General features: G+C 41.9%; 1 protein-coding gene across 2 annotated transcripts in view; it reads left to right on the plus strand.

The window, feature by feature from the left end:
• The window catches only part of BTBD11 (BTB domain containing 11), a 221,858-nt gene extending 196,215 nt beyond the window's left edge, over positions 1 to 25,643 (plus strand). For both annotated transcript variants that reach the window (XM_018558172.1, XM_018558181.1), the window contains 9 exons: positions 331 to 466; positions 3,252 to 3,472; positions 8,653 to 8,831; positions 13,430 to 13,535; positions 15,284 to 15,386; positions 17,156 to 17,237; positions 21,187 to 21,255; positions 21,526 to 21,639; positions 23,516 to 25,643. In XM_018558172.1, coding sequence (XP_018413674.1) covers positions 331 to 466; positions 3,252 to 3,472; positions 8,653 to 8,831; positions 13,430 to 13,535; positions 15,284 to 15,386; positions 17,156 to 17,237; positions 21,187 to 21,255; positions 21,526 to 21,639; positions 23,516 to 23,725 — 1,220 coding nt within the window. In that variant the 3' untranslated portion in view covers positions 23,726 to 25,643. The remainder of the gene's footprint in view (positions 1 to 330; positions 467 to 3,251; positions 3,473 to 8,652; positions 8,832 to 13,429; positions 13,536 to 15,283; positions 15,387 to 17,155; positions 17,238 to 21,186; positions 21,256 to 21,525; positions 21,640 to 23,515) is intronic.
• The last annotated feature ends 217 nt before the right edge of the window (positions 25,644 to 25,860 follow it).

Below are 25,860 nucleotides of genomic sequence, written 5' to 3' on the forward strand. Positions count from 1 at the left end.
GATATCAGCTTCTTGTAGTCTCTGTACAGCAGGGCTGGAGTGTGAGAGGAAAAAGCAGTACAGGGAGCCATTCAGTTCATGTGCTGATAAGAAGTATTCTGATATGATGAGAGAACAGTGAGATTACTTCATCACTGTGCTGCCTCTCCTTTCACTGTCCAGTCACAGGCTGGGGAAGGTCCAGAATGACCTGGGCTCGGAGGATGAATGAGGGTTGAATGAAACTGACCATTTAATGAGCTATTCATGTTTACCTTGTTATTTGTGGCTGAAGTTCTGCTTTAAGCATTGCTTGTTTTCTAACATCTCTCCAATTCCTGTCGACAACAGGAAACTTTGAGCTTGTGAATTTGCTGCTGGAACGAGGAGGAGATCCTATGGTAGGAACCATGTACAGAAATGGCATTTCTTCAGCACCTCAAGGGGACATGAACTCTTTCAGCCAGGCTGCTGCACATGGGCACAGGTAATTTCAGTGACAGTCTCTTACTATTGTTTTTAAAAGTATCAGCATCACAAGCCAGGACACTGACACTATATGGCCACAAGTATGTGGACATCCCTCCAAATTATTCAGGAGTTCAGGTGTTTGTTGGAACAGTTTGGGGAAGGCTGGTTTATAGGGGAATATTTTGTGTCTAAACTAGTCTGTTTTTTGGAAAAACTTCAACTCTCTCATAGAAAGAATGCCGGTGTGCAGCCATTCCTCTGTGTGGCATAGCTGGGCAGGTCTGAACTGGCACAATAGAAATGCTCAGCTCCCATAATGCGGTGGCAGCTTTCCTTGCTCTGCTTCTGCTGGGTGCAGCAGGGGCGCCGGCCCCCGGGCGAAAAGTGAAGGGGGGGCGCCGGCCGAAAATGGCACTTTCGGCTAAATGCCGAAAGTGACATTTTCCTGCCGTTTTGCCGGCGCGGCCGTGATTCCTTTCATCCCCGCTGGGACACAAAGCAGTGCCCAGCGGGGATGAAAGGAATCAGAGAGAAAATGACAGCCGGCCGAGCGCTGCGGGACGAGCGCTGTGAGCGGCCGGTGTCTTTCCTCCCACACCGCTCGGCCGCCTATCACAGTGCAGCAGAGCGGTGTGGGGGCGGAGACAGCCAGTGCTGTCACAGGAGGCTGGGCTCTCCTCTTGCAGCCTCCTACGGTGTTTCCCCGAAAATAAGACACTGTCTTATATTTTTTGGGGCTTAAAAAAACACACTAGGTCTTATTTTCAGGGTAGGTCTTATTTTCGGGGAAACAGGGTATGACAGTGTGTGTCAGAAAGGAGAGCGGGCACAAGCACTCAGTGATCAGTGATCGCTGAGTGTTTGTACATAATTGAGGACCTGGTATGTAAACTATATCCTCAATTATGAATGAACGGGAGTGATCTATATCCCCTCCTGTTCATTCATAATTGTAGTTATAGTAAACATACCATGTTATCAATGAACAGGAACATTCATAAAGGTTTCCTGTTCATTGATAACAGGGGGCACAGAAAAAGAGATTGAGGACTCTGTGTCCTCAATCTCTTTTTCTATTTTTAAAGGGAAATATCAGGGGTCTGTTTAGACCCCCAATATTTCCCCGAAGCCCCTAAAAGTAAAGTAAAAAATAAAAATATTTAATAAAAAATTAATTAATAAATAAAAATTGATTTAAAAAAATGAAAAAGTTTCAAAAAAAATAAAATATTAAAATTTGAAAAATAAAAATAAAAACATGTGTGTGTGGGGGGGAGGTGCAGGGTACAGTTCCAGTGGTTGTTTATATAATGGGGGGGGGGGGCGAAAAAAAATTTCTGCCCCGGGCGCCCAGAACGCTGGTTACGCCACTGCTGTGTTGATAAACTGCTCTGGCACGTAGTTCCTGCATTGCTCTCTGTCCCTAATGGGGATGAAAGTCTAAGGCCCAGTACAGTGTGCATTCTCCATTTTAGGCATGTTTTATCAATAATGTGCATTTTGCTTTTAATAGGTTGAAAGGTGTCAGGACTTTTCCTAAAGATGAATAAATGTCACCAGCACACCACCAGTATTGCAGTCGAAAGAGTCCAAATACTTTTCCTAACTCACCGCATTAGCAACACATTGCAATCATGCAGATTTGAACGGCCCCCTAATATCCCCTCCATTTTTTTTATTGGGGGGGGGGAGAGCTTCTGGCAGAACCCCACTCAGACATACAGAATTTACACTCTGCATACATACACCATCCATATATACAGAACATACACCCTCCATATATAGAGGACATACATCCTCCATGTATAGAGAACATACATCCTCCATACATAGAGAACATACATCCTCCATACATACAGAACATACACCCTCCATACATAGAGAGCATACACCATCAATGCATGCAGAACATACACCCTCCATACATACAGAACATACACCCTCCATACATAGAGAACATACACCCTCCATACATGCAGAACATACACCCTCCATACATGCAGAACATACACCCTCCATACATATAGAACATACACCCTCCATACATAGAGAGCATACACCCTCCATACATACAGAACATACACCCTCCATACATACAGAACATACACCCTCCATACGTACAGAACATACACCCTCCATACATACAGAACATACACCCTCCATACATACAGAACATACACCCTCCATACATACAGAACATACACCTCCATATATAGAGAGCATACACCCTTCATACATGCAGAACATACACCCTCCATACATACAGAGCATACACCCTCCATATACAGAACATACACCCTCCATACATACAGAGCATACACCCTCCATACATACAGAACATACACCCTCCATGCATACAGAGCATACACCCTCCATACATACAGAACATACACCCTCCATACATACAGAGCATACACCCTCCATACATACAGAACATACACCCTCCATATATAGAGAGCATACACCCTTCATACATGCAGAACATACACCCTCCATACATACAGAGCATACACCCTCCATATACAGAACATACACCCTCCATACATACAGAGCATACACCCTCCATACATACAGAACATACACCCTCCATACATGCAGAACATACACCCTCCATACAGTTTGTGTCTGCTGAGGATATGTGGACTCAGATAGTGCTTGGTCGAGTTTTTCTTCATTCCTGTCTGCACATTAGCTTGTATAAATTTGCTTTTTCTAATCTCTGTTGGGAAAAATGGGAGTTAACTTTGTGCATGGGAGAACCTGTCTTCTTGCATTCAACATGTCCTTCATTTACTTCTCAGGAATGTATTTCGTAAGCTGCTTTCCCAGCCTGAAAAGGAGAAGAGTGATATCTTATCTCTGGAGGAGATTCTAGCAGAAGGATCAGATTTGGCCGAGACTGCAAACACTCCATTGTGTCCAAGCCGGAACAGCAAAGCCAAGCTGAAGGCCCTGAAGGAGGCCATGTACCACTGTGCAGAGCACGGATATGTGGATGTGACTATTGATATCAGGAGTTTAGGTCGGTATATTGTCCCATTTGCTGCTTTGCAATAACAGCCATTTTACTCAATTTGAAGTTTATTTACCTTCTATTTGTAACATATTTGCTGTGCATCCCTAATTTTCTGTTACATTTGTTATTTTTATATTTATATTCTACCTTTTGTGCTCTTTTTGTCATGTTATACTTTGCTGCCTTTCTATCCCCCCTCATTTTTCCAGGTTTGAGTGGCTGCCATGAGCGATCTGTGTAGATATGCATACTCTCATTCATAGAGCAACTGCCTTACCAACCAATTGTACATTTTTTCCAAGTTTTGCTGTGTCCCAACTACACCATGGCAAGCAGAAGGGTTAAAGCTGAACATAAGCAGATATAAAAGACATAAATGAATGCAGCTCCGTAGCCAATTCGGGCTGTGCTGTTTGAAGAGCTGTACAAATTTCAGGACAGGATAAACAAGAATACAAATCCTTTGGCGGATAAAACAGCTCCCATATAAGTATTTCAAATGTATATGAAGCTGTTTGCCTGGAGTTGAGGCTTGGGGTTTTACACTACTGGGACTCCAGCACATTAAAGGTAGCCTGCACTGAATGGCTATGAAGGCTGAAATTGCTGATATCTTCTTTTATAAATACTGTTGTCATGCTGATCCGGCTGCTTGTCTCGAGGACAGTTCTTAGAAGGTATTGACGCCAGTGAACTAGAAGGAGGTCAGTAGTTGGAGCATGAGGTTTTCTCTTTCCGTAAAGTGGCACTAAACTCTATAGTTTACTCTTAAAAATGCATTTAACAAATAACTTAACTATTAACAAAAAAGTATCTAATGTATCTATCATTCAGCTGTAGATCCTCAAATCATCTCTGAATTGGTGCTGATACTGTCCTTCCTTCTGGAGGGGGGCGACTTTTGTTCCCCATGGTCCCTGTGTGTGTTGTAAAGTTGCCACCGCTCCAAGCTCGCTCCTGTGATGGACTACAATCTCAATACAAATAAGTAAACTAAACATGAGATTGTAGACCATCACAGGAGCGGGCTTGGAGCGGTGACTACTTTACAATACACACAGGGACAATGGGGAACAGAAGTAACTACCCTCCAGAATGATGGACAGTGTCAGCATGAATTCACAGATGATTTGAAGGTCTGCAGCCGAATGATACATAAATAAGATACATTTTTGTTAATAGTTAAGGTACTTGAATGCATTTTTAAGACTAAACTCATGAGTTTAGTGTCACTTTAAAGTCTAGTTCCACTGCCAACCAGGGAAGGCCATAGAGCAGCAGTGCAATGTCACTGACATTAATGAAAGTAAGAGTTTTACCCATTAACTTCCACCCCAAGCCCAAATTGACATGGTTTTACCAGACACATTGAATTTTAATGAACACCACCCGTCCTGAACTGAAAAAGTTGGTGGATGTCATACTAAAATCAGGACCTTAGGTAAATTACTTCAAGAAGGCCTATGATGTGTTGAAAATGCATCCTAAGCAAAAGATGATGAGTATGTATAACTATGCTCAAACAACACCTTCATTGGAATTTCATCAATAATCCCCCTTTTTCTTTATAGCATGTCAACATAAGAGCTATTATACTAAACTGACCACTGAAAGGCATTCAGTGAGCTGCCACACATACTGGGAAATTTGAGCTGGGATCTAAAAGTATATTGAGCATACTTTGTGCCTGTTAACGCTCTCATTACTACTGTATTGTTTGTATTACGCAACGCTCAAATGCTGATTTTAGAATGGTAAAGTAATAAACTGGTTACTATAATCGGCACAGACGTTTCTCTTTCATGCAGTTCATCAGACAGCAGCGGGCTTTAAAATCTATTTATGTTGTTCATTTCCTGTGTTCTTAGAAGTATCATAAAGTTATTACATTGCAATGGCATGCTTCTGTGCGCGCCAACTGTACCCCTTCTGGCAATAAATGAGGCGTTCACTTCATTTGCTGCTGGGGGACTGTGCGTACCAGCGGTGCACACAGGGAAGTATGCCAGTGGCTTTTTGGTGTGCTTCGCTTTTAGGGTCCATTTATTTAGCTTACTTTTGCATATTTCCTCCCTTTAGAAAAGAAATGTGATGATAGACAAACTCCAATTGACTAGTCTGTGTTTTAAAATGTAATTATTATATTCCAAAATAAGACACTAGGGCGATTCAAAGGGACATTTATTGTATTTTGTTAATACATATTTTGAGTTATCATTGTATTCTTTATTTTAAAGAGACCATTAAAGGTCTTAAAGGAGAACTATGAGATGAGTGATTTTCACTCATCCTCATAGTTCGAGCCGACGTGTGACAATGAAACTGTCACAGGTCGGCTTAATAGATCGGGAAGTGAGCGAACACATACCGTCGCTCGCTCACTTCTCGATCCTGTCCCTGCAGAGAGCCGTGACTGTCACTCACGGCTCCCTGCATGGATTCCCTCTCCCCGCTCCGATCCTCCAGCGCTGACTGGAGGAACGAATGGGGGAGGGGGGCAGGTACAGCTGGCTCTGCCTCTAGATAGGCAGAGCCAGCTGTCAATCACGCAGCTGGGTGGATCTCGACAGTAATGTCGGGATCCGTCCCGGCTGCGGCGGTCTCAGTATACCGCGAGCTTTAGCTCACGATATACTGAGCTTTGGGTTATGGGAGGACGCTAGTTTATGTCCTCCTGTGACCCTGAGGCGAACTATGGGGAAAAACACTTACCCCATAGTTCTCCTTTAAGGAGTCTTATCAGTCCTCCCAGTTCTTTTTTTGGACTAGAAGAAGGGGAGATATTCTGTAGTTACCTGTAGGCAGCAAAAGACAACTGGTCAGTGCTGACACCCTATCTTGCAATTTCAGTGCAGGAAAGGCACTGTGTTGTCAGCCCACAACAGGAAATTAGGAGCTTAGAACATTTCTGGCAGATCACCAGGTATTTTCTGTGCTTGCAGTGTCTTTAATGGTATGAAACATGGGGAAAGGTGCATGTATTCCAGATATATACAGTGTTTTGTTGGTTTTTTTGCACTTTGCCCTGACATAAAATTGAGTAATGCAAGTGGAATGCATAGATATGCAAGATGTAGTCCTGATTGGTACCACTAAGTGTTAAAATGGTTGTCTTCACATTTGTTACCACAATGCACACTAACACACCAGTATATATGCATTGCAGTGCATTGCCATGTATTTTGAATGGCACGGTGAAACACAGATACAGTAAGACAAATGTACCTGAGCTAAAACTCAGGTGTGTTGTAGTGCACTGCATAAGAAATTGTGTATTTTTTTTCCCATGTGCTAAGAGTCCACCCAGAATGAATCAGCTTCCTTAATTTGACACGCTAAAAAGGCCTAAAAACGCGTCCATTAACACAATTAAAAAGTGTGAATGGTTCCGAAACCCTGAAATTGGAAAAAAGAAAGAATTATAGTGCCTGCCTTCCCTGCCCTTGTCATCATTACAGCATGCTGTTTCCTCTAAAAATGACAGGTGCTCTTGAAATATTCCTCGGGAATTCCTAAAAATACCTTTAAATATTTATATGCGAAGAGAGCGGCAATGTGGCCGTCCGTCCCTTTTGTGGTGGGTAATGAAGCGTTACATTATAATTTAATTCCACTAACAGAGCTACATTTATAGTTGGAAATCCCCGTGCTCCATGTAAATTGCTTTTTCGTGCAATCTACAAACCCTTGTAATTGAAGGCTTCGGAATAAAAATAAAAAATGGACCGATGTCACAGGTGTTTAAAGCAGTTCCCCGCTGTGCTTAAATGGAACTTTCTGTGAGATGATCTGACACTAAATTCAGATGATGAGATTGTGAGAGAACAGAGGAGGTAGAGGATAATAGATTCCTGCTGTGCAATATTTATTTTTAAGTAAACCTTCCTGTTGTGATTGCTGACCTCCTATTAAAAAATGTTTGTTTCCTGAGTGTTATGCTGAGCCAAAAGGCAAATCAGTCAAGTCAGTTTAAAGTCAGAAGTCCTTATTTGCATACGCATATATAGCCAACCATTTGTGGAGACTTGTCGATGAGCTTGTTGGACATCCCATTCCAAAACTATGGGCATTTTTATGGAGTTGACCACCCTCCCTTTTGCATCTATTCCAGGCTGCAAAAGAGGCTGTTCCACTCCTTTGGGAAGGCTTTCCATAAGATTGGCTGGCTGCCATACTGACTTGTTGGCTTCAACTTAGAACAAGTACAGTATATGTCTTAAGGTTTATGAACAACAAGCCATCACATCTACTACATGTCCAGAATGATGTGGATACCCCTACAAATTACTGAGTTGGGGTGTTTTCAGTGAAGGGTACTGTTATTGCTACAGACTACAAATACATTTTAGATAATTGTGGGCTTCCAACCTTTTAGCATCAGTTTATGGAAAGGCTCTTTTCTGTCCCAACATGACTGTGCACAAAGCCAGATCCATAAAGACGTAGCTTGATGTGGAGGACCCTAAGTGGCCTGCAGAGATCCCTGACCTCAACCTCAACCTTACAATACACCTATATGATGAGATGAAACCCTGATTGTGAGCCCGGTCTTTATGTCCAACATCAGTATATGACCTCACTTTTCACTTTACAGGATGACAAGTGTGGATCTTCGGGCCTACCCTAAAATCTAGGGGGAAAATGTGTGGCCATCAGGTTCCTCCCTCCACTTATCTGGGGGTCTCTCTTCGGGAGAGTGCCTAACCAAGTACTTGGTGATTGGCTTTGGCTGACCACGAGAAAAGGGGTCTATCTGGCCTCGGCTAGGTGGACCAGAGTGCTCTGCCCCTGTCTTTTGCCTTGCTCCCGGGATAAGGGGGGTCAGGGAAGGGTCTTTTCTCTTCAGGAGAAGGACCGATTTTGACACACCCATGTGCACCTTTTTTTCTGTGTTTCACATGCACTTTTTTTTGGTTCACTTTGATGTTAGTTTTTGAGCACTAATCAGTATCTGACCTCACAAATACTCTTTTGGTGGAATGGCCTCAAATTCCCACAGACACACTCCAAAATCTTGTGAAAAGTCTTTCCGAAAGAGTTGTGGTTGTTATTGCTGCAAAGGGGGAGGACAAACTCCATAATAATATCCATGTTTTTTGCAATGAGATGTTGCATATAGGATCTCTGCAAACCATTGGGCATAGTTTCATAGCCAGTCATAAATGTATTTGGTGCTTCCTTTTTAGGCGTCCCTTGGACTCTCCACACATGGCTGGAATCTTTGCGCATTTCTTTCCACCAGCACAGACGTCCATTAATTCAGTGTTTGCTTAAAGAATTCAAATCCATTCAGGAGGAGGAATATACAGAAGAACTGGTGACACAAGGGCTGCCACTCATGTCTGAGATATTAAAAGCTAGCAAGGTAGGTAAAGCTAGTGTCCTTCCTAAACTGTATGTTTTCTGTATCATCATTCTGTCTTTCTACCTTCTTCTCTCCTTCCTTATTTTCATCCCTCTCTCTTTCTTCCTCTCCTCCTAGTTTTCCCTTTCCTTAGGGTTGGAATTCAATGATATGTGTCATATAAACTCTGCCTGCCTGTAACTGTACAAAGAGAAATATGAAAGTTGCCACTGCTGACCCTCTTCTACTAATGCTGATGGCTTGGCTATCCCTGGGCTTAATGCTTCCTAGGTCATTGGCCTAGAACACGCATGCAGCCAGTAATATAAGAACCCTTGATCTGCATGCTTGTTCTGAATAACAAGCAACTACCATTTTCTGAGAGTTCATCAGTGTCAGGCAGTTTTGTCAGCACAGGTTACCTTTAACTACATGCAGGACAAAGCAACAGGTTCCCTTTAATGCCCTTTCCAGCAGCAATTACTCACCTTACCTTTCCCAGCACTCTGTTCATGTGTCACCGCCAGTATTTGGTGATTGACCCACATTAGTGTGGGGGAGAATTCTCAGACTTGTGTAAGTTCCAACTAGACCGAGGTCATCTAAGCCTGCACTGTAAAGCTTCATTCACACCAGAAACGGCCGGCACGTCCAGCTCCGTGCTGCATGCACGGCCGTATTGTGCAGCTCCGGGGGAAGGACAGGTGCTGCATGTGATTAGTACGCAGCCTCCGTCCTTCTCTATGGGACTAAGCGGCCGTACGCCGCCTTATGCTCACCCGCCTTGCATGTCCGTGCGGGTGTCTGTACTCTTGCGTCCGAGCCGGGACACCCGCACCTGTACGGACCTACACTTGGGGGAACATAGGGCGGCGTACTCCCATAGAGAAGGACAAGGGCTGCGTACTAATCACACGTAGCACCTGTCCTTCCTGAGAGCTGACCTGGGAGCTGCCCGATAAGGCCGTGCACGCAGCATGGAGCTGTACGTGCCAGCCATTTCTCGTGTGAATGAGGCCTAAAGGTGCCCATACACCTTACAATTATCTGGAGATTTTTGTCTGCAATTGCATTTATGTCCGACAATCTGCCAGTTGATGGGGAGTGTGCAACCTCAATTACTGTACAACTGGAAGATTTTTGCCTTTCAAGCAGGCTAGAAAACTTTTGTCTAGTTGGACGAATATTGACAGGTTAGTGGCGTTGTTGTACAACAAAAATCTCAAGATGAAAGCGGCACATGCTAAAATGAAAACCTGTCCTTTCCATCGTTGAAAATTGGCCAGTTGGTGGTGCTGACGAGTGTTAATTGCGAACTATATTGGTCTGTGCATGATGGGCTAGTTGTAAGAAAATTGAAAGAGGGTGAGATGTCTGGACAAAAAAAGTTGTACAATGGTTGTAAGTAGAGTTGCCCTGAAAAGAACATTTCAAAAACGAAACCGAAAATGTTTTTTATTTTAACTTTTTCAATTTTTTTATATTTTAGTTTTATTTATTTTTTATAAACTTTTAAATTTTTTTATATTTATTTATTCATTTTTTATTAAATATTTGTGACACGCTTTTACAGGAGGCTGAGCGAGCGGAGCTCAGCCTGCTGTGACAGCGCTGGCTGTCACCACCCACACTGCTCTCCTCTGATCTGTGACAGGAGGCTGGGCGGTGCGGGGAGGAGAGACGCCAGCCGCTCACAGCGCTCGGCCGCCTGTGACAGTTTCTCTTCTCCTCGCTAGGACACAGAGCAGCGCACAGCTGGGAGGAGAGAGAGAGAGAGAGAAAGGATACACCGCTGTATCGGCCAGAAAATGGCACTTTCGACATTATGCCAAAAGTGCCAGTTTTGGCGGCCGATATATCGGTGCATCCCTAGTTGTAAGGTGTATAGCCGCCTTTATGCTGTAGCCCTTTCAGTATGAAGTAACTGACAGGTTTTTGTTTTTTTTAAGGCTGCCAATATGCTCTGGACTTCTGTTAAGGGTGGTGCAGCTTATCATTTGTAATATTGAATGTCAGTTATGGAAATAGTTAACAGTTTCAGCCTTCAACTGCTTAGTGAGTTTTCTAAATGGAGAGCGCTGCATAAGCTGCTTGCTTTCAGACTTTATCTCACTAATAAAACTTCAGATAATGAAGCCTAAAGGCGGAGGTGGGGAGGGGTGTAAAGAAGGGAGGAGAAGTCACTGCTATAGGTTTTTCAGTTGTGTGTGTAAATAGAGCTAGAGCTATTGTGCTCTGTAAAGAGCAGGCTTTTTCAGCAAATCAGGGAAGGACAGCCTAGAAATCAAGTGAAAATGAGCTTGCAGCTCCATCTGCTGGTCTGAAATGAAAATATACCTTCTATAGATGCAACATAAATATTGATGCGACTAAAAAAAAAGACAAATATTTTTTACAAATGTTATTTTTTAGCCCTGTTTATGATGAATACAATATGTGAAATGCCAACATTCCCTTTGGGCAAACCCCATTCACATCTATATCTAAAAACTGTGAGAGTTTACCATTTCCCTTTAATGAATCATTATTCTCAGCCCTGTTCTTGTATAATCGGTGTCTCCTCCTTCCTGCAATCATCTCATTACTGGTCTTCAGGGAAGGCACTTGCCTTTTCATTCCAGGTTTCCCAAAGTTCACATCACAGCTGCTGTTTTAAAGGCAATTTCCAACTTTATCTTTGGCAGCTATCCCAGTGCTGAGCCTGGTGGGGTTTTTTTATTCTTCCCCTCATTTCATCCGGGTCTACTGAGGGACAAAAAAAAGGCTTAATCGGCTCAGAAGAAAACAAGCTTCCTAGTGCAGCTCCTGAGCTGTGGTCCCTTAGACTTCCAATGCCTCGCCGAGATCCAGATTGTTTTTAATTACAAGTGCTGCCACAGTAGCAGAGAGAGGTGCTCTGGAGTGAAATGTAATCAGTTTTACTACTGCTAACAATGAGAGTTACACCAGAGAGTCCTCTGCCGATAAAAAGGAGTTTATATTTGGGCGGCTTGCGGTGCTCCAGCTATTTCCTTACTTTCATGAGTCTGAAAACTCAAAAGTTTACTCATGTTTAGGAATAGGTGAAGTGACTTTTCTTTTTATTTCCAGTTTGCAGCTAATTAAAAGAGAAGTAAGGCCAATCTTTTTTTGGCTTTACTTCTCTTTCAGGTCACAGGAGTATATCTGTCCATATAAGTCTGTGACCCTGCACAAAGCTACACTGCAGCCGGGAAGGATCCCAACTATATTGACAGCTGGCTCTGCCTCTCTAGAGCCAGGACCAGCTGTGCCCGCCCCCTCCCCTGCCTGTCCCTCTAATGTAGGGCTGCAAATAATGATTATTTTTATAATCGATTAGTTGGACGATTATTTTTTCTATTAATTGATTCATCGGATAAAAACATTTAAATAAACACCATCCTTAATTTAAAATTAAAATACACAAATGCAGTGTTACAAACATAAAGCTTACTTCAGAATAAAACTGCATGCACAATTTTTTGCAATCGCACTGCACTGGAATGCACAGCATTCGCTCCAGTGCGGGCGATCACACTGTGGGTGGGAGGGCGTTTGGGGTGCCATTGAAATTAATGGCACTGCAATGCACCTCCCGCAGCAGAATTTGTCAGGCCGAAACCGAAAATTTACTTTTTCCCACTTTTTATAATTGTTTTTTTTAAATAGTTGTATTGTAAGCACATGGCACTTGAATAGCTTCAGTCAGGGAATGACAGCTGCCGTGGCAAGATTCAGCAGACGGCAGCTGAATGTAAACACAGCAGGTAGTAGGCTGATCTTTTCAAATTGCAATAGCCATTAGCAGGCTGGCTATTGCACCCACCCACTGCTTGCTGTGCCATCCTCCCAACATGGAGGAGAGAGCTAGGGGATCCAACTAACTAATCGATAATGAGAATAGTTGACAACTATTCTCATTATCTAATATTATCGATTAATCGATTAGTTGGTTGCAGACCTACTCCAATGAGAGCATTCAAGGAACAGGGGGGCGGGGGTTCTTTTTTGGCAACTTCTTTCACATTTGAGCTTTTTAGTATATGTCGATTGTGTTTAAAATTCTATAACATGAATAGGTCATAGCGATGTTTTTTATTTTATTTTATTATCTGTATGTTCATACAGCACTTTAAAATAGCTGCATATTGACTGGTTTATACACATAATTTGTAGCATAATTTAGAATGTTTACACAATTTAAGAGCACTTATTCTTTTGGTAGAGAAACAGAATGTCTGTGAATAGCGCTCTGGTTTTTTCTCACATATACCTTGGTGTGCTTCTCTACTCCGCACCAGCATTTCTGTTCAAAAACCGCCGTAGGCAGTGAGGCACGCACTTTTAATTGGGGGTATGCTGGGGGAATTTGTTTAGAAGTAACAACAGATCTCATTTGAAGTGATGCTGTCACCTGTGAAGCAAAATCACAGTGATGTACACCATATTGCTGTCATTGCTGAGTGACCAGTAGTGCAAAATCAGCAGTTTGGGCACCATCTGTTAAAATCTCCAACGCTATAGCAGACAGTAGCATGAGGCTCCCAATATATGTCAGGACACTATATTAAAACTCTTCAAAGGCAACAAAATGGTAACTTCTTTTCTTATGATTCCAGAATGAGGTGATCAGTCAGCAGTTGGCTGTCATATTCAGTCAGTGCTATGGACCGTATCCTATCCCAAAGCTGACAGAGATGAAGCGCAAACAGACGTCCAGACTGGGTAAGTGGTCGAATATTTCACAATTATAATGAAGCTGTCATTGTCTCCGCTACACCTACAATTTCTGATAGGGGAAAACTCCAAACCTTGTCTGCTGCTTCTCACACCAAATATATTCCCATTGGCCCATCGCTAACATAGGCTGCCTCAATGGCCAGTAGATATGTGGGGCTGAAGGGGGCAGGTAAGCTTCAACTGTATCAGGATTACTTCACAATAAAGAGCTTTAGATGATAACAGACTAAAGGCCCAAAATGTCTGCCCACAGTCATGATGAGCATAGTCATGTTAATCCTTAGTTGTCCATTCAAGACATCAAGGTGGGATCCTAATTCTAGCTCTTAAAGGAGAACTATGAGGTGAGTGCTTTTCACTCAGCTCATAGTTCTAGCTGACCTGTGACAATTAAACTGTCACAAGTCGGCTCAGTAGATCGGGAAGTGAGCGAACACATACCCGACATAATTGTCGGGATCCGTTTCAGCCGCGGTGTCTCAGTATACCGCGAGCTGTAGCTTGCGGTATATGGCCGCGCCTCAGTATACCGCGAGCTGTAGCCTCATAACCCCATAGTTCTCCTTTAAATATATCCGATATATATGTGTGAATGTGCTCTTAAATATATGTTCTCTTATATGTGTTGTACATAATGTACATATACAGGCTGAATATACATGCAAACATGTTGTGGTAAAGAAGTATCTGCTGAGACCTGCCCTAAATAAATACAAAACATCCTGAATATTCAAATAAGCTTCCCTAACAACCATAATAATTAGTTGGTGCACAGCGGATATGTAATAGAAAAGTCACTTGCACTCCAACTTGGTTCTCAGTCAATGTTTTATTGATCATAGTTGTGTCACATTGTAAAGCGGCATTTCGGAACCGTGTGGTCCCTTCAGGTACAGTACACTTTGTTTGCCTGAAGAAGGGACCACACTGTTCCGAAACGTCGCTTTACAATGTGACACAACTATGGTCAATAAAACATTCACTGAGAATCAAGTTGGAGTTCGAGTGACTTTCTAGTACATATCCGCTGATTTGCAGAGGTATCTGCAGCCACTGCAGCACCCATCCTATAGCTGAAGGTCTTGTCCGGTCAGTAGTGCGATGGGACCTATTGAATATTGAACAGGCCTTACAGTGGTCCCCTAGGAGAGGTCAGAAAAACATCTGGGTAAATGATGGCATTCATAGCGTCCCTATCTGCTTTAGTGCCTCTGCACGTCATATACTAGCCCTATATACAGCACCATCTAGTGGCCTAAGGGGTAAAGCACAGCACATTCATGGAAGTAAGGCATGGAATCCCTCTCCATGTATTTGTGAAGGAAGTTATGTTAATCTTTAGATATCCTTTTAAGAAAGCAAGGTGAGATCCTAACTAGATCTGTAAGTGTGAGTGTAATTATGACTTGAAACCACCAATAAATGGTATGTAAGGTCACTTATACACCCTGAATAGAGTGAATTTTACTGTCTATAATGTAGACCTCTGAGCTCCTGAAACCTACATTGTAATCAGCAGCGTGTCTCACTCATAGCACGGGAGAGGGTGACAATCATATATGTGTTGTAACGTTTTGTTCAGCTGGAGTTCACAAGCAAAACAGCTTCATCAATTCTGATTTCTAGCACTGTATTGTTTTGTCCGATGTTACCAAAGTTTCTGTGGGAAAACCAAAAAATGGCTTCACTTATATTTTGCCTCATACTGGACATTTGACTTGATATCTTTGCAGATCCTCATTTTCTAAACAACAAAGAGATGTCAGACATCACATTTATTGTTGAAGGACGACCCTTTTATGCCCACAAAGTCTTGTTGTTTACAGCATCTCCAAGGTGAGACTATTACAAGGGAACCTGTGGTGATTTTAAAGCTAAACTCTGGGCAGATATACAAAAATATGTAAATAATTCAGCTTAATAAATGCATTTTGTTTTAATTCAAGCATTGTTAGTACCTGAATTTGACCCGATATCAGCCTCTTGCTATCCCTGTACAGCATGCTTGGAGTGTGAGAGCAAGAAGCAGTATATAAGGAGGCAATAGGTTTGTGTGCTGACAATAAGCATGTTGATTGGAGGAGGTAGCGATGTGACAGAGAGCTGTGCTCTTTGTTGCTGTGCTGCTTCTCTTTGCTTTGACATACAGTAAATACAAATGTAGTTAGCTTATAGTACAATGAAACAATTTAAATATGCAAAAACATTTAAAAAAACTAAAAAAAGTTACCAAAAAGGTTTTTTTTACTGTCTCTGCCACTCGCTCCCGTCCAAAGATCTGAAGCTTCTCGAGCGGCTGAGCAGGGCCATGGGGCGGGTGCATGCGCAGTAGAGATCTTTGTCAGGGAGAAGAGGAGAGACATAGTGCAGCCTTGGCTCTCAGGGATTACTTGATTTTATTATTTACTTGTATTCTCTCACTGTCAGAGAAGTGTCAATCTGAGTTGCTGTATCTCTTGCCTGGGGTCAGTGCTGATAACAGGGACTCAAAAAAAAATGTCAAGGTGGTGCCAAGGTAACACAGAAGAAAACTTCCAGCCTGACATTGGACTGACATTTCTGCTCTGACAGTGAAAGAATACAAGTGAGCAACATCACACACAGCCATCGGTGAGAGACAATACTTCACTCATTCAACACTGCTCCAACACAAATGAGTTGCAGTAAAATGCACAGTAATGCACTTTCATGGGTTGTGATGTGCTGTGTTGGCAAAAGTGAACAGCGTTTGCAAGCTCATTCATTTGGATGGGCTGCTCTAACACAGAGCACATTAACGTGTGGAAAAAAAAACCCTAACGCCATGCACCAGGACACCAGAGATCGAATAGGTCCTTTGAATACTCAGGTATGTCAAGCAGGTTTGGAAATGTAACATAGCATGTAAGGTTGAATAAAGACCAAGGTCCATCCATCTGTAAAAAATAAGTCAAGGCAACTGGACTTGCTGTATTTTTCTTGAAGACGTTTCACTGGTCAACCTACCAGCTTTCTCAATTCAAATTTTACACCTCTTTTGAATCATTCCTGCTCCCTGTCTAGGATGCGTCTTGACACCACACCAGGTTATTAACACCTCCTAGCTCCAATTATGCAAACTCAATCAACACCTGGTTGCGACTAACAGATTATGTGTCATTCTGAATTGAGAAATGTCATTCTGAATTCATTCAAGTCATTCTGAATTGAGAAATGTGGTTGGATGACCAGTGAAACGTCTTCAAGAAAAATACAGCAAGTCCAGTTGCCTTGACTTATTTTTTACAGATATACCATGACCTGGATGAACGAGAACCTTCACAGACAAAGTCCATCCAGTTCACCATACTGTATGTAACATTTTACCTTTGTTCTGCGGTTCCCAGAGAGTTCTCCGGGGAACCTCAGTGCACCTTCTCATTCTCACACCTTTTTCAATCGCTGATTCAATCAGCTATAGACATATTCAAAGAATATTTAATGAAAGGCTTTAGAGTCCCTGTAAATGATGAAAAGGAAAGTGCATTTCCTTTTTCAATTCTGTATTCAATAAACCTGTGCATGGCTATCAGCATTGTTTGGTGTGTGGAAATAAGACATTTGTTAATGGACTCTGTTCTGTTCAGGTTTAAAGCACTTCTTACAAACAAGTCTACTACAGAAAACAACTGTATTGAGATCAACTATGTGAAGTACCACATCTTCCAGGTAAGCCAAAAGAAAATCTCTGAATTCAGATAAAAGTGCAATATGTATTTTAATGACCAGGCTATACATACAGTATATGCACATAAACTATTGTAAAAAAAACCAGTAAATGCTGAGATCTGCCCTAAAGGAGAACTATGGGGTAAGAGTTTTTCCCCATAGTTCTACTCAGGGTCACGGGAGGACATAAACTAGCGTCCTGTCGAGACCTAAAGCTCAGTATACCGCGAGCTACAGCACGCGGTATACTGAGACCGCTGCAGCCGGGACGGATCCCAACATTATTGTCGAGATCCACCCAGCTGCGTGATTGACAGCTGGCTCTGCCTATCTAGAGGCAGAGCCAGCTATACCCGCCCCCTCCCCTGTTCGTTCCTCCAGGATCGGGGAGGGGGGGACACCCTGCAGGGAGCCGTGAGTGACAGTCACCACTCTCTGCAGGGACAGGATCGAGAAGTGAGCGAGCGATGCTATGTGTTCGCTCAATTCCTGATCTATTGAGCCAACGTGTGACAGTTTCATTGTTACAGGTCGGCTCGAACTATGAGGTTGAGTGAAAATCACTCACCTCATAGTTCTCCTTTAAATACATAACATACTGAATATTTAAATGAGTTCCCCTGGTAAACCTAGCAGCAGAGTAAATAACGGTCCAATAAACAGTAGTCCCATAGCAAGTTGTAAGAAAACTGGGTAAATTATGGCTTCTACAACATCCTTCTACTAAGGTCTTCATCTATAGCAGCTGTAGATCATATACTTGCTCAATGCACAGCACCATCTTGTGGCTGAAGGTGAGAAGCACATTCATAGGGGAATGCCACTTATTTTTAGCATATGTTTCAGTGGCTAACACCTGCATGCAGTGGGGTGCAAAGGTTAGTCACAAAGGCATGCTGGATATCTGATTTCTGTTTTTTAGTTCAATCTGAGTTTATTCAAGTTTAAGAGTTTAGTACAAAAAGGCAAAGTAACAAATTCACCTTAACAAAAATAAACATAAACATGGGGTTTTGACAAAATACAGAAAGTACATGTGTAAGGCAATAGACTATAGGCCAATAGGCCAGTGAACATTAGCAGATTTCTGTTTTTTAATGAATGTTACAGCCCAGAGACAGGAACTGATTTCATACAGATAGGGCTCCTTCATTTTTCATTTATTTTACATTATGGATAAATTGCAGTAAGATTTCTATTGGCAGGAACAAAGAACCTAGCACTGTGAGAAGGAGGCCAAGCCGCTGCAGTCCATAAAGTATATGGGATTCATTGTGGCAACAAATCCACCAGAATCTACCCCACCTAAACCTTAGATTTGGCTAGAAGTTCCCTAGGTACAGTGTATTAAACCCAGAACCACAGTGATACCAGGCAAAAGTGTAATCACGGTGAACTGTAAAGCTGGCCCTGCCTTACGGCTCCCGCTAAAGAGCCTTTCCAGGTTTTCTGTTCTCCAGACTTTGCATGTCACACTGACAAAAGAGACTTCAGATACTGGCAGGCAAGAGTTGTATGAGGTTAATATGGAAACAATAGCCATATAACACTAATCTATGTCCGGCAGCTTTTCAATGTAGCGGCCCTGACATTTTTAATGTAGGATTTACTTTAATATAATTTGACCTAGCAGGTTAGAATGGTTTATGAATTATGCACATCATATTAATAGTAGCACATAGTCAATGCATTCAGCATAAATTATGTATCATGCACTGCTCAGACTATTGCCATTGTCGAGAGGGAGTAATAAATCCATCCCAACCAATTCCATTTTATCAGACATTGCTCCTTTACCGCCTGTCGTAAGCTGTAGATAGACAGTGGTTATGTCAGTCCCATAGCTGTGGCTTTAAAGGGGGACTACAGGCAGATATAAAACAACATTGAACAAGTATCTAAACCCAAAACCATAAATGTAATACATTATCAAGCTTTATAGGTGGTGGCTGCATTGGTTTTCTTTTTTAGGCTTTTTTCCATGTATTTCACCTTGTGATCTGACCAATAACACACTTCCTGTCTTAGGGTGGCTACACTCACTCTTCAACTGCATCTATACAGGAGCAATACAGTGTAGTCACTGTACCCCCTGTATTCCTGGTATAGAACTGCTACTTTCAAATGCTGCTTCTATGCCTATAGAGGTTTACAAGGACCCCTTCTGTTACCCAGACATAGCATGCAAGCCTTTCATTTAGATATGAGCAGCTCGTATACCATTCTGAAGAAGTGGTGTTGCAACATCAAGGACTCATTACGGTCTACATATAATGATTTAGCTAAGTCCATTCCTGGCATCTGATCAGTGTCCAAGTCCTACAATCTTAATGCTTAAAGTATACATGCAGTAGCAATCCATCTCATGTTATTGCACAATGCTCCATACATGTGGGGTTGCTGGCTACTAAATCCTACTACATTCTACTAGTGTATCTTCCTCCATAGGGAGCCATTTGTTTCATATCTTTAGTGATCATTTGCTACATCTAGTGATTCATCTCAACAGATGTTAGTAGCACCTCTGAGCTCCTAAAAAGTCTCCTTTGCTGCTTTTTAGTCCGTCCTCAGTTGGATGACAGTGTCTGTGACCTTGAAGAGGTGCCCAGCAATGCTGTGGATTGGTTTGTGGTAAGGGGTCTACAGACCATTGGTCGATCGCTGGGGCCTATCCTCCTGGGGTCTCACAGATTCAGCCATCTGGGGGAAATGTATCCAGCTTTATCACTTTGTTCACACTTGGTGATGCGTGTATTTGTATCGTTGGTTTAGTTACCTATACTGTATATGTTCTGTTTTATGCCTATATCCTACACCTAGGAGTGCTCTCTGTTTCTTGATATGTATTGTAATGTTTTGAAACCCTAATAAAGACTATAACATACAGTATATAAAAATATTTTTAGTGCAGCTCTATCATAATTAGGTGACTGACAGCAAGTATTTAAATCAATAAGTAGCAAGAGATTTAACTCTAGCCTAACTCAGTAGCAAAGGATGGTGTATAGCATCTTTCCTTGCCTAGCTCAGCACCCCATTGACCCCCATATGCATATGGTGAACCCCAAAGGCAGCTGGATAGAGGATGTACTTGAGATCTTCCCTGATAGAGATGCCAGACTCGTTCCTGAGGTCCATGCCATCCTGGTACTTCCAGCAGATAATGGGCCCTTCCAGTTCCCAGACCCCCACATGGGTCCATATCTGGCTTCTTACAGAATTAAGGCCTAGTCAGCATCTCCAACTCTGTACACCCTACCCCCAGGCTAGGCCTGGACTGCCCTGAGCACATGGCTGAATTCCTGAGTATTTATGCACTTCCCCAGCATGTACCACTGGCCATGAAACTCCTAGTGATTGTCTGGTGAGGCATAAACACTCCCAGTGTTCTCCAATTGCCTGACCCACTCTGTCACAGGGTCATACCCCACCAGAGGTAGGTGCAAACAATAGCAGAGCACCTTGGAATGACCAAATGATCCCAGACTACAAATCAGCCAGACTGATTACAGCAACACTAAATTTAAAGAGCCATTCCACTTAGGGTGAAGGAGCTACACTAGTTATAAATTAGATTGAGCAGCTGTCAATTTCTGCTTTATAGTGTCTTGTATAAACTAAACCTATGTCAGTACAGCACGTGTGTATGTATATATACAGTATATATAAATATATATATATACATACACACACACACAGTATATACTGTATATACAGTATATAGTACTGACAAAGGAGAAATGTTGCACCAAGATTCAAGAAAGTGTCAGGAGCCTGTTAGTACCTTTATATGGAATCTCTAGGTGTTTATCAGTGGTATCTAAGGTACCGGTTCCTCTTGACGCATGCACAGGTATTTTTTTTACCAAGGTCCATTAATTAGGACGGCTTCACAATGTCTGTTTTTGTTACAGTGTTTCACTTTTTTCCTCCCTTTCTCTTTCTCCAGCTGGTCATGCAGTACCTGTATTACGGAGGCACAGAATCACTTCTCATTAAAAATAATGAAATCATGGAGGTAAGACGCGGGTTGTGGAAATCTTGAGTAAATTAGATGTTCAGGCTTAACCAGCCGCAGATGTTTTGAGAAGAAACCATTTACTCTGTTCTGCCGATGCGACAGAGGCGCCACCTCAATGCCAATTTACTGATTGATTGATAATCCAATATTGGCGCTGTATTTCAAGGGCTTGGTCTCCGGCCTGTGCATGAAATCAGCTTATTAATATGGCAGTTTTACTTAAAATTATGGATTTGCCATTCTAAACGCCTCTTCTTTTTTCTGCAGCTGTTGTCAGCCAGTAAATTTTTTCAACTAGAAGCTTTGCAACGCCACTGTGAAATCATCTGTGCGAAAAGCATCAATACGGAAAACTGTGTGGATATCTATAACCATGCCAAGGTAATTTTACAAAGCTTTTATAGGTTTTTTTTTTAGGATGCAAAAAGAGTCTAATTAACTTGAAATTTAAGGGGGTTATTCAGTATTGAGCCGAAGGATCCAGCCATAGCTTCGGCTGATCCTTCGGCTCGCTTCGGCCGCCTGAGCCCTTCGGTTCAGCCAAACCGAGGTGCACTGAAGTGACAGCCGAAGCGTGGAGAAAGGTCGGCTGAAGGGCCGACCTTTCTTCACTCAAATTACCACTGGGCGGAGCCAGCTGTGATATCACGGCTGGCTCCGCCCAGTTCTAGTGACAGATCAGCGTCCCCAAATGACCTGGGGTTGCTGATCTGCCATTAAACAATAACAACTGGGTGGAGGCGGCCGTGAAGTCACGGCCGGCTGTGCGCAGTTGTTGTTTATTGCGCGGGACCTGCTAGAAGACTCTGGCAGGTGCCGGCCAATAGGAAACAGTTGGGCGAGCTAGCAGTGATGTCACCGCTAGCTCCGCCCAATTGTTTTTATTTTGCCAACATCTGTCAGATTTGATATTATGCGGCGGGAGTTCGTCACATCGGGTCGGTTTTGGCGTTGTTTTTTTTTTTACTTATTTTTTTGTTTATTTAAAATATATATATTTTAAATTTTCCTATTTTTTAAAATGTTTTAAATACTTTTTCATTATTATTATTTTTTTCATTCATTTAACTTTTTTTCTATTCTGCCCGCTACCTCGGAGGTACCAAGTAGAATAGCCGAGGCGAACGGCAGCAAACGGCTCAGCCGATCCAGATGTTGGATTGCCTGAGTCAAACTCCTTCTGCACTTCGGCTGCATGTTCGGCTGACCGAAGGCAGCTGCTATACGGCTGATTTTAGCCGATGTACGACTGAAATCAGCCGTACAGGGCTGAAGTGAATAGCTGAACAGCGTTTGGCTCACTTCACTGTGGCTCGGTTATTCGCTTTCGGCAGCTAAGTGAAAAACCCCCTAAATGTAGAAAAAAATTTCCATGTTAAAAAAGGGATATTATACTACCAGTCCCTCTGCCTGCACCACCGATCTTCACTTTCTTCAAAAGCTCTGGTACCCGGAGGATTCTTTTCATCCTATACTGTGTCCTGCAATGCACAGCTGTCAGTGGGAGACCGGTAATCAAACACCTCCAGAAAGGTGTCAAATAAAGAGGATTTTCCGGGCACTTGAATGAGCAGAGTGATACCAGAGTGATACCTTTGTGGTGCCCAGGTGGTAATAATCTAGTGCCTGGCTTTCCACGCCTACATACTGACATTCCATAGTGTGGAATATGATGTTGCTCCTCTAGTACAAGTCTATGGGAGTGACGTTATTGGGTGGGCAGCCTGGTAAAGTAAGCACCTGCAGTTGTGGCGGATTGGCACAGGTTAGTGTATTTAGGGGCTATAGAGGATGGCTGAGGAGATTTTTGTTTTTCATGAAGGTGAATGGGTCGATTAAGAAAGGGTTGTTTTTTTTTTATTTTTGGTGCGGTTTTGGGAAGGTAGTGCAGTGAAAATGTCTTAAAATATGCCACCCTTGAGCCAGTAATAGCTCTGAGCCTGGTCATTTGATGTTTATTGTCAATCGCATACCTGTATGTTCTAGGAAACACTCAAAGTGTACTAAATTTTTTGCTAGAAGAACTTCAGGCAAAAATTATCTTAACCTTTGCAATGGGGCTACCCCCAGCCAGCTGCAAGGTTTGGGTGAGTATAAATTTGTTACTTTCGCTCCTAGACGAAAACAAGCACTTAACCCTTGTGCGGGCTTAGCCCCACTACAAGGGTTAAGATCATTTTTGGCCCGGAGTTCTTCTGTAATTTACTGGCTATTGCAGTCCTCTCCTCTAAGTCTTTTCTAATCTTGTGTTTGACAGTTCCTCGGTGTTCCTGAGCTCTCGTCATATTGCGAAGGCTTCTTTTTGAAAAACATGATGCTTCTCATCGAAAACGAAGCCTTTAAACAACTCTTGTATGATAAGAACAGCGAGACAACAGGCCAGGATGTGCTAGGGGACTTGCAAAGGACGTTGGCGACACGGATACAGTCTATTCATCTATCTTCTTCCAAAGGGTCTATAGTATAGAACCAGAAGCTGCCGGGGTGGACAGTGTACTGTGTTTGCTCACAAAGGGTCCTATGAAGATAACAAGACTTTCACTCAACTCAATATCCTACTTTTCTCTGATGGCTTAAGGCAGAAGCGTCAAAACTTCCAGCTTGGGAAAAATATATATAAAAAAACATAGAAAATATCATTTCTATTTTTTTTTAAAAGATTCTTCAAAAAAGGATGACTGAATATTTTCCAAGGGCAAAACATGACGTTTAACTAAGCAAAAAAAACAACCTACTTAAGAAAATATATATTGGAAGATCTATAAAAATGTTTAAAAAAAAAATTCGTAGATGTCAAACTAAATACCCTATTTACAGGGGATATTTTGATTTATCTTAGCATTATGCAGCTCAGACGTATGTTTTTCAATTCAAAAAAAGAGAGAAACAGTATAAAAAAAGTCAGTTTATCAAGATGGAAAATTAAGACTGTGCCGTCTGAAGCAGGAAGATTTTTAAGGGTGAGACTTTTTAAAAATTTATTAAAAACTGGGGTGGCCTTGTAGGTTTAAAAAAAAAGACTTTTCTACAATCCTCTGTATTTCATTTCTCAAAAAGTTGTAATTAGTCTTTTACTCCTTCCTGTTTATTCAACGACTTGGTACCAATTTCTGTGAACTCTATGTAGAACTGAAATGTCATCCTTTTAAATTCAAACTGCTGCTCCTTCCCGGACGAAGAAGAAACCGTTTTCAAAAACAGGCGTGAAGTCAATATTATTGGTGATAGAGAAACAAAGTTTTCAACAAGGTTCGAAAAATTGGCATGTCGGTAGTTACTTTGAACAAATTAAGCAAATTCTGATTTGCATGGTTATTGTGTATCATTTTTTGCCAAAAAAAAAAAGTTCTGCAGTTAATCGTCCATTTGTGAAGTTCACACTGCACACGCCCAATTTCGTTTCACTGTGAATATGTTAAATTGATTGTAGATGTTAGTTTTTACATGACATAGTAAAAAATGGTGCAAAAGTTTTTTCCCCCCTCTATTCTTGTAATATAAAGTAATTATTTTTTAATGCATTGTAGAGATACAAGTGTGTCACCGTGTTTGGGCACTAAAAGCCATAAGGATCATAGATATCATTTAACAATACGGTTATCTTTTGTTTAGTTTGTTATTGTAGGACGACGCCACAAAAAAAAGTCAAAAACACCACTTTGTCTTTGTATGTTATGTTCTGCGTGTCAGGAAATTTCTTTAGTAGAAAAAAAACCAACAACAACATGGACTCGTTACGTGCCACCGTCCTCTTGGGACAACTTTTTGCTTAGCAATCAATTTGCATGGTGAATTTAATGTACAACTTTAAAAAATACTTTGTGAGACTTTGGCTGACGTTAATAAAAATAACATTTGTTTTTCCATGTCAAAAAACTAGGGCAACATTTATTTAGACAAGCATGCCAGTTCTTGTCGGAGCTCGGATGACTGGTAGATGTTAGAAAATCTCTCACTGGACAATGCAATGTCATTTTTTGGTACTTTGTTTGCATATCAATGTCCGATTGCAATTTGATGTCCTTGGCTTTTGGAACGATCAAGTCTCCGCCGTGTCACACTTGCAGTTACAAAGCTGTTCTATAGCTTTGATCTGTCACATTTTTTGTATTGGTGCCCATTGGCACTGTAGGCTTCGCAAGCAGGGTTGAGTTTGCATGGTTACCGTAGGCACTTCAGGCTTTCCTGCTTAACGTAATTTAGCATACTTCCAAACTGTCCTTGCTATGATAAGATGGTCCTGGTTTTTGGATCGCCAAAGGGCTGGGTTTGCCAAAAACAGTGGCACTGGTTAGGTTGATGATTAGCCACGTGAGCAGGTTTGATAGAACTGTGGTGGGACGTAAATTTGTCTTGAGGGAAAGCAGATAGGAATGTCAAATGAAAAGGAGTCACTGTCAAAAGAAAGAGAATGTTGCTAGTAGTAGTTGGTCAGATTGAATTGGACTTGTTTTGTACTATTAAAGACATTTTGCTACCCCCCAAAATGAGAGTCAGCAATGTACCCCAGTATTTACAGCCAACCATTCATTAGGTAAAAAGATCTTTACAAAGCCATACCCATAAAATAAGATGGTAAATACTTCTTCTCCACTGCCCATG

Source organism: Nanorana parkeri, unplaced genomic scaffold, assembly GCF_000935625.1.
Source record: "Nanorana parkeri isolate BGI_ZX_2015 unplaced genomic scaffold, ASM93562v1 scaffold14, whole genome shotgun sequence".
NCBI lineage: Eukaryota > Metazoa > Chordata > Amphibia > Anura > Dicroglossidae > Nanorana > Nanorana parkeri.